We start from the raw sequence: 15,781 nt of genomic DNA, 5'->3' as shown, positions 1-15,781 counted from the left end.
CTCGTTACGAATTCTCCCCCTTCCATCCATTCTTCTACCCACGCCGCAGACTCTCGTGGTCCATGACGCGGCGGCGACGTTATTGCCTTTCCACGAAAGTCAATAGAAAGAGCGAAGGACCAGGAGGAGGGCAGCCCTGGATCGCATGATATATGGGACAGTTCAAACTATTGTCATTTGGAGCCCGTAGATCTTGGCTAGAAGCGCGAGTCCCTATTCATTACAAATTATCCAAATGGCAGTGATTTCGCCGTTCGGGCCGGCTAGGCCGGCTGGCCGTTTGACGAGTAAGTGGCGGGTTCGGGAAGCTGGGCCGTACGCCAGTGACTATTGGCCTCGACTTTTCCTTGAGCTCCGGAGGCCCAACGGGGGGATCGACGACCCTCGGGTTCGGCCGCCTGAGAGCCACTGTGGGACCCGGGCCATGACCGGCCCTAAAATTGGACTTATTACAACTTATAGAGCGCGATTTGAACGCTCCGCTCAATAACATACATTATCCCCAATCCATATGATTTAATGAAATCCCTCTAAACTCTCCACTTAGCCGCCGTCCTCGCGCACATGTATGCTGCAATCACTGACGTAGCCAAACTCATCCCTCCCCGACGCAGTCGATGCCTCTAACAATCTGCATTTCCGATAGTCGCCCAACCGACCCCGTCGCTACCATAATCGATACCCTGTCGATATACTCTCTAGGCTTGTTCGGGCCACTTCAAAAGTCCTACCTGCAGCAGCTAGGGGGATGCTGAGGAGGAGCGAAGCTAACGTTCGTCTCTTATGGGCCTGATCGAGATGAAGCTGGGTAAGTTCTTTCCGAGAAGCGTACGTAAAAAAGACTCGTCATTCCAATTACACTGGAGGTGGGGATGGAGGAGGGGTCGAGGGGGCGGTGGGAGCTGGAGGCATCGCGACTCTAAAAGTCTAGAGTCTAAGGCGAAATGAAACGCGAGCTCGTCGGGGAGTCGGGATGCGAGTGGTCCAGAGTGAACTGACTGAACGGCGATAAAACACAATTTGAGCTAAAGACTGCACTCCTATGAGTCCCTCTCCACCTCACGGCTCTCCGCTCACAAGCTGATGAGGTGACAACCCATAATTATACAGACCGCTTTCTGTCTGGCCTGACTGCAGTGGCATGCAGAGACCTCAGAGGGCCCCATCATCCTCCTCGTCCTCCTCGTCCTCCTCGTCCTCCACATCCTCTCATCCTCTTCTCCTGAACTCTCCTGGACCAGTGCCGGCCTTCGCTCTCGTACTTAACAGTCATACGGGGCCCGTAAGCCCTACGACCCACACCGGCATTGATGCACCCCCTCGTCCTCCTCCTCCTCCACCGCCCCCCCTCCCTCCCTACCACTACCACCTCCCCGCCATAGAATCTCGCTACTTCTTTCTGGTGTTAATTACAAAACGCGAGAATAAATTGCCCGGCTAAATGAGCTCTGGGCAGCCACGACCGTTGCGTCCGTCATTTTGATATATCCCAAGAAGAGGCGGCCCAAAGAGAGACGTAAGGCATACCATGTAGACATACTGCAATGGTATAGAGAATAGAGGAGAGAGAGAGAGAGAGAGAGAGAGAGAGAGAAAAGGCCAGTCGCATCTCCTCGCTCTCGCAGTTCAAGTGTAGTCGGAGAGCGATTCGAGAGTGTAAAGGCCGCAGATACAGGCGTCGCGAGAGAACGGGAATTTGGGGTAAAAAAAAGAGAGGGCTTTTGGTGGACTCCCTTCAAAGGCCGAGAGTGGCCAACAGAGAGAACACGGTACACCTACACGGCTCGAAGCTTACGTGCGAGCGGTCAGAAGTAACAGCGGAAAGGCCTAAAAAGATTAATCTGGCTCATCGATCCGTAGAAAGGGAAGAGGGTGGCTGATGGCGAGCCTTTGCCAAAATTCATTTCTGCCCAGTCGCCCCGGCCACTTTGCTTAACTTTAATTTTAGTTTCTCCCGCACTTGGATCGCCGACTTCTAGTCTTCTCTCCGTCTCTTCCTTTCCCTCCATTCGCTTCCTCCTACCAGCATCCCACTTCGATCTCGTAACACGCGGCTCTCAGCTAAGGAGAGGATTACACTTTTTCTGCGCCACTGGCTTCCGTAAACAAAGGGATAACCTACACCCGGCTGAATCCCAACCACGTGAAATTATTTGGAAAATTTGCCCTTTGTCCCCGCGTCCGTCTTCCCCGAATCCTCTGCCATTGTTCTTGGCCGTCGAAAAGGATGGAAAAACGTAGGTGCCCCCTTCGGTCCTTTCTAATCTTATCTGACCTAACCTGACCTGAGCTAATCTGGAACCTACCAGAATTTCCAAAATGTACAATAAAGATATATACATGCGGAATATCGAACGTGAGGGAGACGCGATAAGTATGCCGAATTCAGCCTAAGATCACTCAGGCGTATCGCGTTAATGCGCTCGCGCATGCGCAGACGCGTCGGTACGGCAGACAGAATGGGGAAACGACGTTTCTCGCGAGGAATCCGGTTTTTCGAGTAATCGACCCCAGGAGCATCGGCACACCGGCACGGAAGATCGACTGACTGTAACTGCGAAACGTCGATGCCCTGGGCGAGAGGGGCGAGAGGGGCGAGAGGGGCGAGAAAGGCCAGTAAACGGAGCGCAGAAGAGAGGAAAGGAGGAGAAGAACAAGAAGAAAGAGAGAGAGAGAGAGAGAGTGAGGAAGAACTGTTAGAATCTTCCAAGAGAGCCTATTGAGACGTGTATCTGTGCGGCGGGGGCCCAAAGGATAAATAGGAGCCGGTCGCGGGCCAGGCTCTACGGGCCCCGAAGAAGCAACCAATCTTCTTCAGCCCTTAACGACGCCAACCCGAGGAACGTACTGAGCCAGAGCGAAGCAGCAAAGGGCTAAGGAGGAGACGGAGGAGGTGGCGGAGCGCGCGCGACTAGGACTGATGCTGCGCTTAGTATTTGTTCTTTGGGTCCATGGTCTCCCTCCATAAGCATCATCCAAGGGCAGTAAACCCCTTGATATATAGTCCAAGCTTTTTAGAGTTCTGTCAGCCACGCCCACAATCAGCCTTACTATTATTTACACTCCTGAGTTCGTATCCACTTGGTTCTTCGTGTACTGTATCTATACCTGCCACCTCCTCCCACCGCCCACCTCCCACAGCCACTGCAACCGCAGCCTTTCGTCGACTGGTTAGAAGTCTTCGAAGATGCTTTAAATTCTCTGAGAAAATTCGTCTTCATCTCGCCTGGTCCGTAGATGCCTTTCAATTTCAATTCCGAGTCTCGTCTTCCTTCCTGCCTGCCTAAGAATGCTCCCTTGTGTTTATTGAGGATTTCCTGAACCTGATGCGGATCCTGCCTAAGAGCCGCGTACCCATTGTCAGGTAACCAGGAGGAGATGATAACTCTTGCGTGGTTGTACCAGATTTTTGAAGACGCAGGACCCACACCAGCGGGTAACCACAAATTTATGAAATTACTGTCGGCTCTGAAGCCCCATTCAAATTATCTATTTTCTGACGTTAGCGCATCTCCTTGGCTCGGGGCCCCTTTTGATTTGGGGCCTTTGATGAGCGACGTGGGCCCATCACCATCCGCCATTCTCATCTCCGTGATTCCCTCTCCCGTGGACCCAGCTTCTCCTCTCGCACCACGTCACGGCAAAAAAGAAAAAGCGTTATCGTCCCGTCGATGCATATTATATTACGTGAATGATCTTCGTGCTACACATCGATCGGATACACACTCGTCCCTTTGCAGATCTCAGGCCCGAAGGCTCTTTCTTTATTTTACCTATTTTCACTAATTTTATCATCTCTCCCTTTGTCTCTCTCCTTCTCACTGCTCTCGGCCAACCCGGCCAATCGCCAGGCATCTCACACTCACGAATGGCGCCTTTCCAAATCGAACGCCTCTAATCTTCAAAGTAAATCTTTCCCGCGGCATATCAAAACGTAGATCGAAACGGGGCCCGCTGCATTTCGGAGCATCTGCCCCCGGGGACTCTGGCTCGTAAATGTGTGGCCGTGTACGCCGTGTGCTCGCCGTGTGCTCGCCGTGTGTTCAATCCATGTTCGCAATGCGACCGTAGCCGTGTTCGCACTGTTCGCCCTGTTCGCACTGTTCGCCCTGTTCGCAGTGTGCCAGTTGGCCAGCACGGAGGCCCAAGAAGACAAGACTTTTACATCGTACAGTTACAAGCGTCGGGGTGGGCAGAGCATCGCTTTAATCCCGAGTATAAACATTCTATTGTATTTCGCAGGGGATGCTCCTATTATATCATATTTTGTTATTAATATCTTCCGACTGGCTGCGTCTGGGAGCAGGTAGGCCACTTTTGTTGGATGAACGAGATCCTGACAGACGTACCAGTTTCGCTGGCAGCAATTGATATTTCCATAGAGGGTGAAGCCCTGACAGTTCCTATAGGAACAGAGAGGGTAGGCACAGACCAGCAGCTCTCGTAGGGCCCCGAAAAGCGAAAAGAGAAAAATTCAAAGAGCCCAATGTATACGCAGTTCCCGTCTCTCTCTCTCTCCCTCTCTCTTTGCTGCGGAGGAAAAAGACATTACAGCGCAATATCTATGCTCCGTAGAACCAACGTACATGAAGTTTTTATGGTGGGCAGGTTTATGTCTTTTGATGCGCCATATGAGTCCAACTGTTGAGCGATTTAAACCCGAGCGTCGTACACACTTTAATCCCGTACGAGAGAGCATCTGTGGACATTGTTTATCATTTTATGCCGTAATTAAAATAAAGAGCGTGTATCGCATAAGCGCATAAAGCTCGACCGAGAGCCATTTGTAGAGCAGTTGACGAGTTCCGGATAAAAAGTTCCCATCGCGAGTCAAAGGTTCAAACCAGCAGAGATATTGGGGGCCCAGGCGATTCCGTTTCCGGTTAAATTTATTCACTGACGAAAGCGACCAGGCAGTAGTCGCGTTTCCGCAATTGCCTCCGGATCAAGACAAGGATCTGGACGTGAACCAGGCCAGCCAATGTGTAAAAACAGCTGCTAAACTGAAGTTACGGGACAGGCAGTACGGCAGTACCGATGACCAACGAGCAACCACCTCGGGGCCCCTCCTGACAAACCTGAGGATAGACAAGTAGAAAAAGGATGGAAGGGTGGACGGGTGGAAGGGTGCGGAGCAGCTAGGGTTGCATTAGTCTGCATTAGCATGCAAGATCGTCTCCGATCAGATCGCACGTCAACGAGACCGATCCCACCCCCTGACAGTCCCGCGCAATTACCGGACCCGGATCATCACCCGGCCCCCGCCAGTAAACTACCCGAAACCTCGTAGCCGGTAGTCGCTGAGTATAAAATGAAGAGAAAAAAGAGGAAGAATCGAAAGCGAAGCCAGCGCGTCGGCATTTCATTCACAACGCACCCCCTTTGGTCGCGCGGGCAGAGCTTATCTTCGCGTACGGGGTGAAAAGCGCGACGTCCGACAAAAAGCGCTTACAATTAAAAAACAAACACGGCTCCTGGCGGCGCATGGATTTCATATTTCCTTTGCTCCTTTTTTATCTCGAGCTTTCTCCCGCGCCGACGCCACCTCTTTTTTTCTCCTTTTTTTTCCATTTTCTATACCAGCGTTTCCGCCGAGCCGCCAACCGTCATAACACCGAGGGCTGCGGACAAGGGTCGGCAGTGTTGCGGGCCCCGCTCGTGGGGTGTAGATTACACAGAAATACTGGCTGCTCTCTTCAACAAAGCGTCCGACCGATTCACAAGTTAATTGAGCGCTACCGGCGCTAACGAGTAAATCGTCGAGCTTTTCCCGCGGCATGAAAACTCGACGCATTTTTTTGCCAATTAATTCGCTTTTAATTGCAGGAAATTGCCCGACACTTGCCCGGCCGTTCGCTCTCCACCTGTGCTCTTCTCCCGCAACGGGACGCATGGGCGTCGCGACGCAACCCTACCGCAAGAGGACTTCACCGGCGCACGTGGCTCTGCCAGCCGCGTTGCTCGATCGACTGTCCTGTGATAAGCAAATCTTCTTCCTTGTCTTTCTCGTCAGTCTGCAGGCGGCAGGTGCACTTTTTCTTCCCTTACACGAATTCTCTGGACATTCCGACTGCCGCTTGCGCGCAGCGCACACGTGGGCCTTTCTCGAAGTACCAATTACCATGTAAAAGCACAGCCTTCCTCGAGCCGGCTACGGTCGCCGCGTGCAGAGTGCAGGCCAGCCGCAGCCTTGCCAACCAAGTCCTAGTGAAATGGGCCATGTCCACCGCGAGTGGTTTTATGGCTGGAGGTTTACAGGAGGGTTGACGCACACGCGGCCGACTTCACATCTGACTTTACAACCTGCAGCAACGCTGCAGCGCCATCTCCGTCGGGTCTTGCTCCCGTGGAGGAGCGACCCCTTTACGGCTTTAATCCGCCGCGTTTCAGATGGCCAGCGAGTGTCGTGGAAAAGCGAACTCTGGAAGCGGCCAGGCTGGCCAACCGAAGTGCAGGAAGTCCTGAGGGAAGGAGCGGAGGGGTCGGGGAGTCCCGGGCGGCGGCAGATAATTCTTCCTCGTAGAAGCGACAAAACCGACGTTGATATCTTCATTGGCCGAGACAAAAAGACGATACGAAAATTCCCGCGGTCCCTGATTTAGGAGGCAGTAAAACTATAACAGTGTTACCAAAATGAAGAGGTTTAATGCACGGACGTTGCCCGCGGGGCTGTTACTTTTATTTTAGCGGCGCTCTCGTAAAAACAATCAAGCCGGCGCGCCACTCCGACACACTAAACCTTGATTGTAACCGATTCCCAACCCCCGTGACACTACCCCGTCGCGTCATCACGAAATCATCCGTTCTCTCCAGGAATCCCAAATCCATCAAGGATTCATCCTGGAAAGGATTCTCTTTGGTCGAAGCAGCATTGATTAAACCAATTATTGGTCTGATTAATTATTGCCCAAACAAGGATAGGAGCGACGTAAACAAATACGCAGATATAAAAGAATTTTTTAATCAGCCACCAGTCGATTTAAAACGCAATAGAATCCAAAAGAGTTTACCAGGAGAAGCATCCTACACGGCCTGGAAGGTCCTCGATGACCATCGTCCTGTTCTCAGGACGGCGGGTCCCCCAGGACATCCCCGTAGTCCCCGTAGTCCCCGTAGTCCCCGGTACACTCAGGTAGGAAATTCACGATCGCGTTCACGTATACGCGACGTTACGGCTCTTGGGGCGAATTTGGGTTGGTCAGTTTGCCGTTTCGAAATTCGTTAATTACTTCCTCCGGATTAACCTCTGCGGGTAAGAGCCACAATTTTGTGGCTTTGACGCCTGCGGTCAGCCGATTTGATCCGCGACTACTGTGCGTTACCCACGATACACGTGGAGACCGTAGGAATCGGTTGGATAATAAAATAAATAAATCCGTCATAGAAGCAGCCACAGGGGAGAAGCGGAAAAAGAGGCGACGGTTCGGAGTTTATCGTGACGCCTTTTACTGCCGGTAACGAACACGATATTAGTAGGCTGTCGCGCACGAAAAGCCTCGACCAGTCAACAAATGATATTGAAGCGATGTCGAGGCACTATTAGCCAGGTTTTATTGGCCTGTGGCCCAGCCGTGCTGACCTACGACCGCCAACAGTTAATCAATGCTTTTATGAGCATTCGCTTGGCACTAGGCGCTGCACCCCTCCCCGGCCCTCCCCGGCCCTCCCCGGCCCTCCCCGCGACCCGCAGGATCCACACGAGAGCACGCGTGTGGACGTGCCAGACGCGTTCAATGAATTTCACTGCTGAGCCAGAATATACAGTATAGTGGGAGAGGGTTGGGACGCCGTTAAACAGCTCATTATATCATCAATTTCTGTTAAATGGGATAATTTGATTTCTTTCGAGAAATTTGAAAAAGCGCGACTCATCTCTGCCATGTTTGTTCCGTGTATCGACTTGCTATTGGAAAACTCTTTGAAAATAATTACATTGCGCAATTTGAGTGTGAAATTCGTGCGGGGACCCAGACGGGGACCATGGGGAGCACCGGTGCTCCCACCCATCAGGGCTCTCTTGATTGACTGACAAAATAATGTTTGCCCCCTTTATTGAAAACAGAGGCCAAGAAAAACATGCTGTTATAATTTCATGCTGTCTGAAAGCGATGACGTGCGTGTGACGAGCTGCGCATCAGTTAAGTCCTGTTTACATAGCGTGCGAGTCCCTTCTTCGTTTCTCTCTCGTTTTCTCATTTTCACTTCTTCCTTTATTTCCTCTTTCTCGCCGCCTTTCCGCGTGCTTCGTCATTGTCATTGCGCCGACGTGGCCGAATTCGGCTGGACGATCAACCCTTATCGAGCCTCCCAGGAAGGAACCCTTCAAATCCGATTGACTCGACGAAAGGATCCCCTTTTTAATTTCACCTTTGTTACCTTTCTTATTTTTAACTCCTGTCAACGAAAAAGTACGAGACGCGTAAACCAGCGAGGACGTGACGTAGGACAGGAAGAAAGCAGGCAGGCAGGGCAGTGCGAAGGACGAGGGTGGTAGCAGGAAACGCACCCCCCCTTGGCCACGCGGCGCTGGCTAAACAGCCAGGACTATTTATTTTTCTCATCACTTTTAATTTCGTAGAGACAACATAGATGCGTATCGGACAACAATAACGGGCAGCCATTGTCCTTCCATTGTTGCCCGCAGAATGGATATACACGCTGTATCGAGATCGGATCTCGCTTGTTGAGTTTATTAATTGCCTTATGGGAAGTGCCATGTTCGCCGGGGGTGAAATTGAAAAAAAAAATGGCAATACCCAACCTTACCATAATTCCATTGCATCGATATTTTCAGAATCATCCCCCGGTGCAGCAGCCCTGCTGCCCATTAGGAGCCGACCGCGTCGCGCTGAACGGAGCAAAGCCGCGAGCCGGGAGCCTCGTCGAAGGAAGACAGAGCCGAGGGAGAAAGTAACTCTGGATCAATCAAATCCGCTTTCGCTTCGTCGTTCGTAATAATTCGGGTTACTTTCAAAATCAGCTAATCAATCCAAATGCAATCACGTAATTGGCGACCGCAGCGTTTACCGTTGCGAGCAAACCCCCACGTATGTTGGCTATATGGGAAATGCATATAGGGATACACAGTTAATGGCAAACATTGATTCACGACTGTTTACCGGAGGCTTTTCCCACATGTTTATAAAAATGCCAAAACGCAGCACACGGTGCTCCCTTAATTATGAGCACAAACGATATATCGAAAATCGGAGTGAATTCCGAGCCATCGAGAATGGACCGTTCAATATGGATAGTGGGAAGATGAGTAGTAGGCATGTAACAGGGACTGCAGGGACTGCAGGGACTGCAGGGACTACTAGGTTATGTACGAGAAGGACGAGGCTCAGGTCGTTCGTTCCAGCACGCATGGGGTTCGAATGTCAGTACTCGGCCCCGGCATTCCATATTGGGCACGAACCGCCACCGCAGGCCGCAACACGGTTGCTGCAGTTGCAGTTAATTTGCTCACTCCAAGTGTGTTTGATTCCCCTAATTAATTGATTGCTAGGGTCACCCGGTGCGCCGCTACGCCACGGCCTACGGATACCGGTAATCAAATAGCTACGCCGCTCTCTACTCGTTTGCCCAAACTCCCCAAAAAAGTGTCTATATACTGTACTCCTAGCGCGCGCCACAAACGGTCCACGTCCCCAAAACAGCCATCCGGCAAGTGTTCGGACTGTCTCTTTGGTCTATAAATAGAATAAGTCACTCACCGAGGTGTCCGTTCTCGTAGTAATCCCCGTTGTCCATGCGGTGCTTCTTCAAGGGATGCTGGGGGTGATGAGCGGCGGCAGCGGCCAGGTGACTTGCTGCCAGACTCAAAGTAACCGATGCCCTCTTCGGCGGTCTCCCAGGCCTGGAGCTGTACAGTGGTAGAGAGTTACTGTCGTTAGAGACACCCGTCATCGAGGTAACGTTCTTACCCCGAGAAGAGACGCCGTTATGGCGAGCTTCTACAAAAGCGTTAAGGACGTTTATTCTTTGGGTCACGGACGGAGGTCGTTTTCACTGCACGATACAAATAGACGAGGTGTGTATAGCCACTGAAGACTTTCGATTTTCTTAAAGATCGCGCAGGGACCGATCAAAGCGTCACGTTCGAAGAAACAAAAGATTTGCGTTTCGGTTCGTAAGGAGGTGACTTCTCGAAATGGAACTGATGTTGTTGCGGCGTGACGACACAGCGCAGGTGAGCTCAGCCAATCGGAACAACGAATGGGTCCGGTGACGTCACCGTCGAAATCCACGGAACCCCTAGTGGCTCCACCTCGTCTACTTGCATCATTGTTGTTACTGTGCACGTGGGTGAAGGCGTCGAATCTTTCGACGGATCCTAACGAACCAAAAGGTTGCTGGCTAATTTATGCATGAATTAAGACGCTCCATTGCTCGGCTTCCATAGATCCCCTCTAGCTTCGAAATTCTAAAATCCCTCAGTCCGGCCGCCGCGGCCGAGCCGAAGAGATCCGTTGAAACAATCTGGACGCTGGTGCAGTGTGCTTGGCAGGGATCTTCATTTTTCATAGCGGCAGGCGCCAGAGAGGCGCTCACCCATACTATTTCAATATACTCTCTCTGTAATACGTATGCGCGGAGAGAGAGAGAGAGAGAGAGAGAGAGAGAGAGAGAGAGAGAGAGAGAGAGAGGATCGTTCTACCTTGCGAAGGAAATACATGGGACGTGCCTGCCGTGCGCTTATGGACCTTCTTCCCTCCGCTCTGGATGTGGCACCTAGCACCGTTAGAGGTTCTCAATCTTCCACCCTTCCTCCAAATTCTAGTCCATACTCTAAGCGCGATGAGTATGAACAAAATAAATCTTTCCCGTGAAACATCGTTTGTAGCTATGACGTGGTGTTGGGTCGACTTCTACTGTGCTGCAGATGGGATTTCGGAATTGCTTAATTTAGATAAATAAACAAAGTGTCTGAGCACCCCTGCCGACTAAGCGAGCAATCTCATAGTAGTCAGGACAGATTTGTAAATCTAATTTTTCATCCCGTCTTTCTGTTCTCATCCCCCTCCCGCCATTCTTGCTCACTTTTCCCCCTTCCCTTCCCACTTCTCCCTCCCCCTGCTCGATTCTCCATTCCAAAATGATCAGTGGGACTCGAAAGGACTCGGAGGACTCGGAGGACTCGCGACGTCCGAGATCTCCAGACGATTATCAGACAGACGGCCGGTTATGCCGGCGTTCATCTTTTAAACCGCTTAGCTTCGGGTTACACCGAAAACAAGAACGCACTCAAACGCTTAGCTTATACAATACACTTGTTTGCGTTCGATTTTGTATTAAAAACTCTGCCGCCACAAGAATCATTCTCGTCTTCCTTGAAATCCTCGAGGATCCCGTGAAAGAGATAAAATAGAAAAAAAAAAAAAAAGAAAGCAGATATCCCACCCGGAGTGGAAATAATTTAGGAAAAAAAGAAAACATAAATCAAAGAGCCGTATTAAACCGCCGCCGTGAGATTAACGAGGGGGAATCTTCAGAGTAATAAAAAAAAAAAAAAAAGAATTTTCGCAATTGGCGACTGGCACAGTTTGGCAACCCTGATCGCAAGTAAAACGCGCAATGCCAGACTGGTATAATAAAGCGTTGTCGATATTGGGCGTGGAATCGGTTGATCAAAGCGCATAATAATTGTACAGGCACGCAAAGAGAGAGAGAGAGAGAGAGAGAGAGAGAGAGAGAGAGACGGAAAACAAGTTAAGGTACGCAGTAGGTACCCTTACGAAGGATTGAGCAACCCAATTATCCCGATCGGCAAGATCGATCCAGCCGGTCATTCGATATGACGTCAGAGCAATTTTACGTAGCGACGAGAATCGACGAAGGACTTTAAAGCAAGGCCAAGAGAGGCAGTAAGAATGCCAAAGAGGAATGACTGAAGAATATACGGAAATTAAAGAAAAAGAAGAAATTGGCCTTAGATCGATTCCCGATCGGCCGATATTGCGTGATGATGCGAAATAATCAATCGCCTCTTGGAATTAATTGAATCGACGTTTCGTAAGAAATCGATCGTTATTGGCAACCGGTGCGAAGAGGCCGCAGCGTGATCGAGAGCGCTTATTTATCTTTGATTCCTTTTGCTTTTCTTTTGTCCTCCTCTCGATTTTCACGCTAAACCATGGAGTTGCGTGCCAGCAAAAGGGCGCGAGGCAGCTGCTCGATCATTTGGATCATTGGCTTCCTAATTATCAGTGCGCGTCGCGTAACGAGGAAGGTGAACGACGCGGGGAATTATTTCCGATAGCAGCGAGCGATCCTCGTCAATTGCCCTAAGCGCTGCGGCACACTTATTCGCTCGCCATTATCCTCTAAACGATTAAACGGAGCCCCCTCGTTTCGCACCTCTCGCGATAAGCATCGCGTGCCGCGCTTACTTTTCCGCATGGATCGCGCGCGAATCGGCATGCGGATTGGATCGTTCCTTGCAGTGCGAGGGGATTCCAGATGAAACACCCTGTGAGGCTGCAAGGCTGCAAGGAATGGCCGCTTTCCACGGAAGCAAAGTGTAATTAAAACAATTAGAGAACTCGCTGCAAATCATAGTGCTTCTATCGGATGAAGAATCGAGAAAAGGTGCCTCGAGAGCATTTCAGCGATTTCAGCGATTTCAGCCACTTTGCGGTGGGACACGCGAGACTCCAGGCCTAATAGTAATTCCTCAAGTTTCACCAGCACAGTGTGCGATTCTTCCTCGTATTCACCTATGTACAATTGTACATGCATATGGGTATAGGCCTGTATCTCTCATGTAATTCCCTCATCGCCAGAGTTTCCCGACTCACGATGACAATTAAACAATTAAAGTAATTAAGATTTTCATTACAAATCGTGGAAGGCATATCTCATGGAAAATCAACTCGAGTCCATCTCGCCGTATAATTTCTGACATTTTAAAACACGCGAACTTTGCCTCAAAAAATCATAGAGAGCAACTCCTCGACACGCCTTTCGGATTTCGAAATCCGAGCTGGGATTTCGATCGATCTTTCAGAAATTTGGACAATTCGAAAATACGAGAATTCGAATAATGGACTGTATTAAGCGTCCGACCAACCCATTTCCGCAAACTAAACCCTTCCATCTGCTCGGCTCTTTTGATTGATAAGACAAACACAGAGCTCGCTATGCATTTTCTGACTCACGATTAATGTTTCTCCGACTGGAATATACATATACGTTATACGTATACAAACTGTAGCAAAAGGCTAGGCCTTTACTAATGTCGACAGCCTCCTGTACTGCGGAATCACGCGAGCGAATCGCGTGCCCCGACAATCGCCGGACTCCTCTTTGCCTCCTATTATTTGCCCGACTTTGTCTCACAATAAGTCGGCGAGAAAGAAAAGAAACACAAAGAGAGTCTCGGGAGAAAGATGGAAAATAATGGAATCGAGAAACTTTGACAAAATATATATATTAATTTCATCTCTCTCTCTCTCTCTCTCCCTCTCTCCCTGTCTTTCCGTTCCCTTCCTTTTACCCCTTCCTCGCGCATTTTCGACAACAAAGTCGATTTCCAATGTCTACTTGCCTGCTCTCAGTGTATCCTACAAGCTCCCTCATAAATTGTCAATTTCGAAGTCAATTTGCCCCGGCTTACCAATCGGCTACCGGTTAATTTCAAGGTGAATTGTGTCCAATATGGGTATATTATTAATGGCCCGACGAGGGATAGGGCTGCAGACTGAACCGGGAGGGTTGCAACCCCGTTTTCGCGCATCGGCCGAATCTGACGCTCGAGGCGGCCGCGGCCGTTTCGCACTGCCGCGATTAAACTCTGCTGTCTGAACCTCCAACTGCTATACGACTAGACACATGCGTGTGTACGTATAGCCACAGCACAACCGTGAGCAGCGCTACCGTATAGCTGGGTACCGATTTCACGCTAATATCTCAATGAACACATCGTTGGACAGCTGGAAACTGGTATTACGAGAAACAGCTAAGAATTCGAAATGCTCGACTACAGGAAAATTATGTATTTCCAGTGAAAGGCGTTTTCCAGCGGCCATTGCTTTACGATCGAATCGCTTTTATTGTTAAGTCATAGAAAAATGGAGGAGACTTTATGTGGCAAGGACCACTGCACAGCCTGCATGCCTCCCATTATCATTGAATTACGACCGGCCTTATCGCACATCCTGCTACCGTCTTGCGCAACGCAAATACTCCACTCAAATATACCGAAATGCGTGGGACGCAGAGCCCAAATAAAAAGGAAACATGTCCCCGAGATAAAACACCTATGAATGGAATGGACTCAAACCTTGGGAACTCGAGTCACGTACGACTACTGCATGGAGTATACCTGTGTATTTTTATACAGAATAATGAGTCACACTTTTGAAATGACTGATAGACACTTGGATCATCTACTTTGTTTCCTATGGATTAATTTAATTCCTAATTAATTCTTCGGGTTTGTTATGATTATTTTTCTGTCATACGTTAACTGTACTACAGCATCATTCGAGAGCCAAAGCGGATCGTCCATAGGTATAGGTATAATAAATATAAGGAATTCCCATATGAATCGTATCGGCTAGAGGGATGGAATGGGAGAATCGAGAATATGGTATAGCAACCCTCCCTTTTCTCTGTTCCTATTTTTTTTTTTTTTTTTTCTTCTATTGGTCACAGGATAGACTATGGTATCCGGTTTCATGCGACCTTACATCTGGTAAAATGATATAGCTTTTTGGTATCGGAGCGTTTACGAGTAGCGGGTGGAAACTCTATGGGGTCTCTGAAAAGTTTCCAACCCCCGAGGGCTGACAGCGTTAGTCGAATTAATGGGCAGTTCCCACGGGAAGAGATGACGATGTCGCCTATTGATCAGGAATCGAGCTCAATGATTTTTCGTGTGACGATCTTATCGGTGGGTTAATGTGGGAATTATGTAAAAAGATTTAGCGACGTCTAGTTAAATAGTCAAAATAGTGAACAGTCGACCGGGGGTGGTTGGGAACCACTGCGAAGACAAGGGCTGCTACAGGGAGAGGAAAAGTCATTTCGTCGCTCGAATTATCATCCGAGACTCGCGACAACCCTCGTAAAGCGTCGTCATATGCAATTCCCGTCATAACAACGACTTCAATTTTCGTCAAAAGTCTTTCCGCGTTATCGTTCCCATCTTCTGCCTACTTTTTCTTTCTCTCTATACCTACTTCCCTCTATCTCTCTCTCTCTCTCTCTCTGGCTCGACAACCAGCGTCATTCCCCAGGTTCGATTTGCCGCTTTATAAACTCGATTCGGCCGTTCTCGACGTCGGGCGTCAGAAGTCGTCGGAGGCGTCGACGCACGAAGAGCAGAAATCCAAGGACGCGATATTTTCCAAATTATAAATTTTTACGAGCGTCATACAGCCTCCGATCACATCTGACTCTCTCTCTATCTCTCTCTTTCTCCACAGACCTCCGCGTCCCACCAGTCAGATTGGATTTGTCCGATTTCACACGTAGAGCCCTGCAAAAGGTCAAGTCGTTCCCGAGAACGCTCGCTGAACCGGCACACCCTCGGAACGTCGAAATCACCGTTAAATCTTGGGGATCAGACTTTAATACGATTTTGGAAAAACTCGTGGAATTACTAGAATCACTGCTGACTCGAAGTAGCTGAAAGAAATGTTCTCCTTTTCAAAATCGCTTCAGGGATTTTTTTTTAATTTTTAATTTTTCTTTCACTTGTTTTCTCCTAAACGCTACTCAGCATCCATGTAGGTAGACACTGCTGCAGCGTTTACACTCCACTATTAAATCACAC

General features: G+C 49.5%; 1 protein-coding gene across 3 annotated transcripts in view; it reads right to left on the bottom strand.

Annotated features, from left to right (window-relative positions):
- Positions 1 to 15,781, bottom strand: part of LOC107268126 (dachshund homolog 2) — a 148,313-nt gene that overhangs the window by 78,692 nt on the left and 53,840 nt on the right. For 2 of the 3 annotated variants that reach the window (XM_015740582.2, XM_015740584.2), the window contains exon 2: positions 9,717 to 9,865. In XM_015740582.2, coding sequence (XP_015596068.1) covers positions 9,717 to 9,865 — 149 coding nt within the window. The remainder of the gene's footprint in view (positions 1 to 9,716; positions 9,866 to 15,781) is intronic. The other variant, XM_015740583.2, reaches the window with a different exon arrangement.

The sequence above is a fragment of the Cephus cinctus genome, unplaced genomic scaffold (assembly GCF_000341935.2).
Source record: "Cephus cinctus unplaced genomic scaffold, Ccin1 Ccin1_scaffold0471, whole genome shotgun sequence".
NCBI classification, from domain to species: domain Eukaryota; kingdom Metazoa; phylum Arthropoda; class Insecta; order Hymenoptera; family Cephidae; genus Cephus; species Cephus cinctus.
The sequence above is the reverse complement of the archived record's forward strand: the minus strand, read 5'-3'. Positions and strand labels throughout refer to the sequence as shown.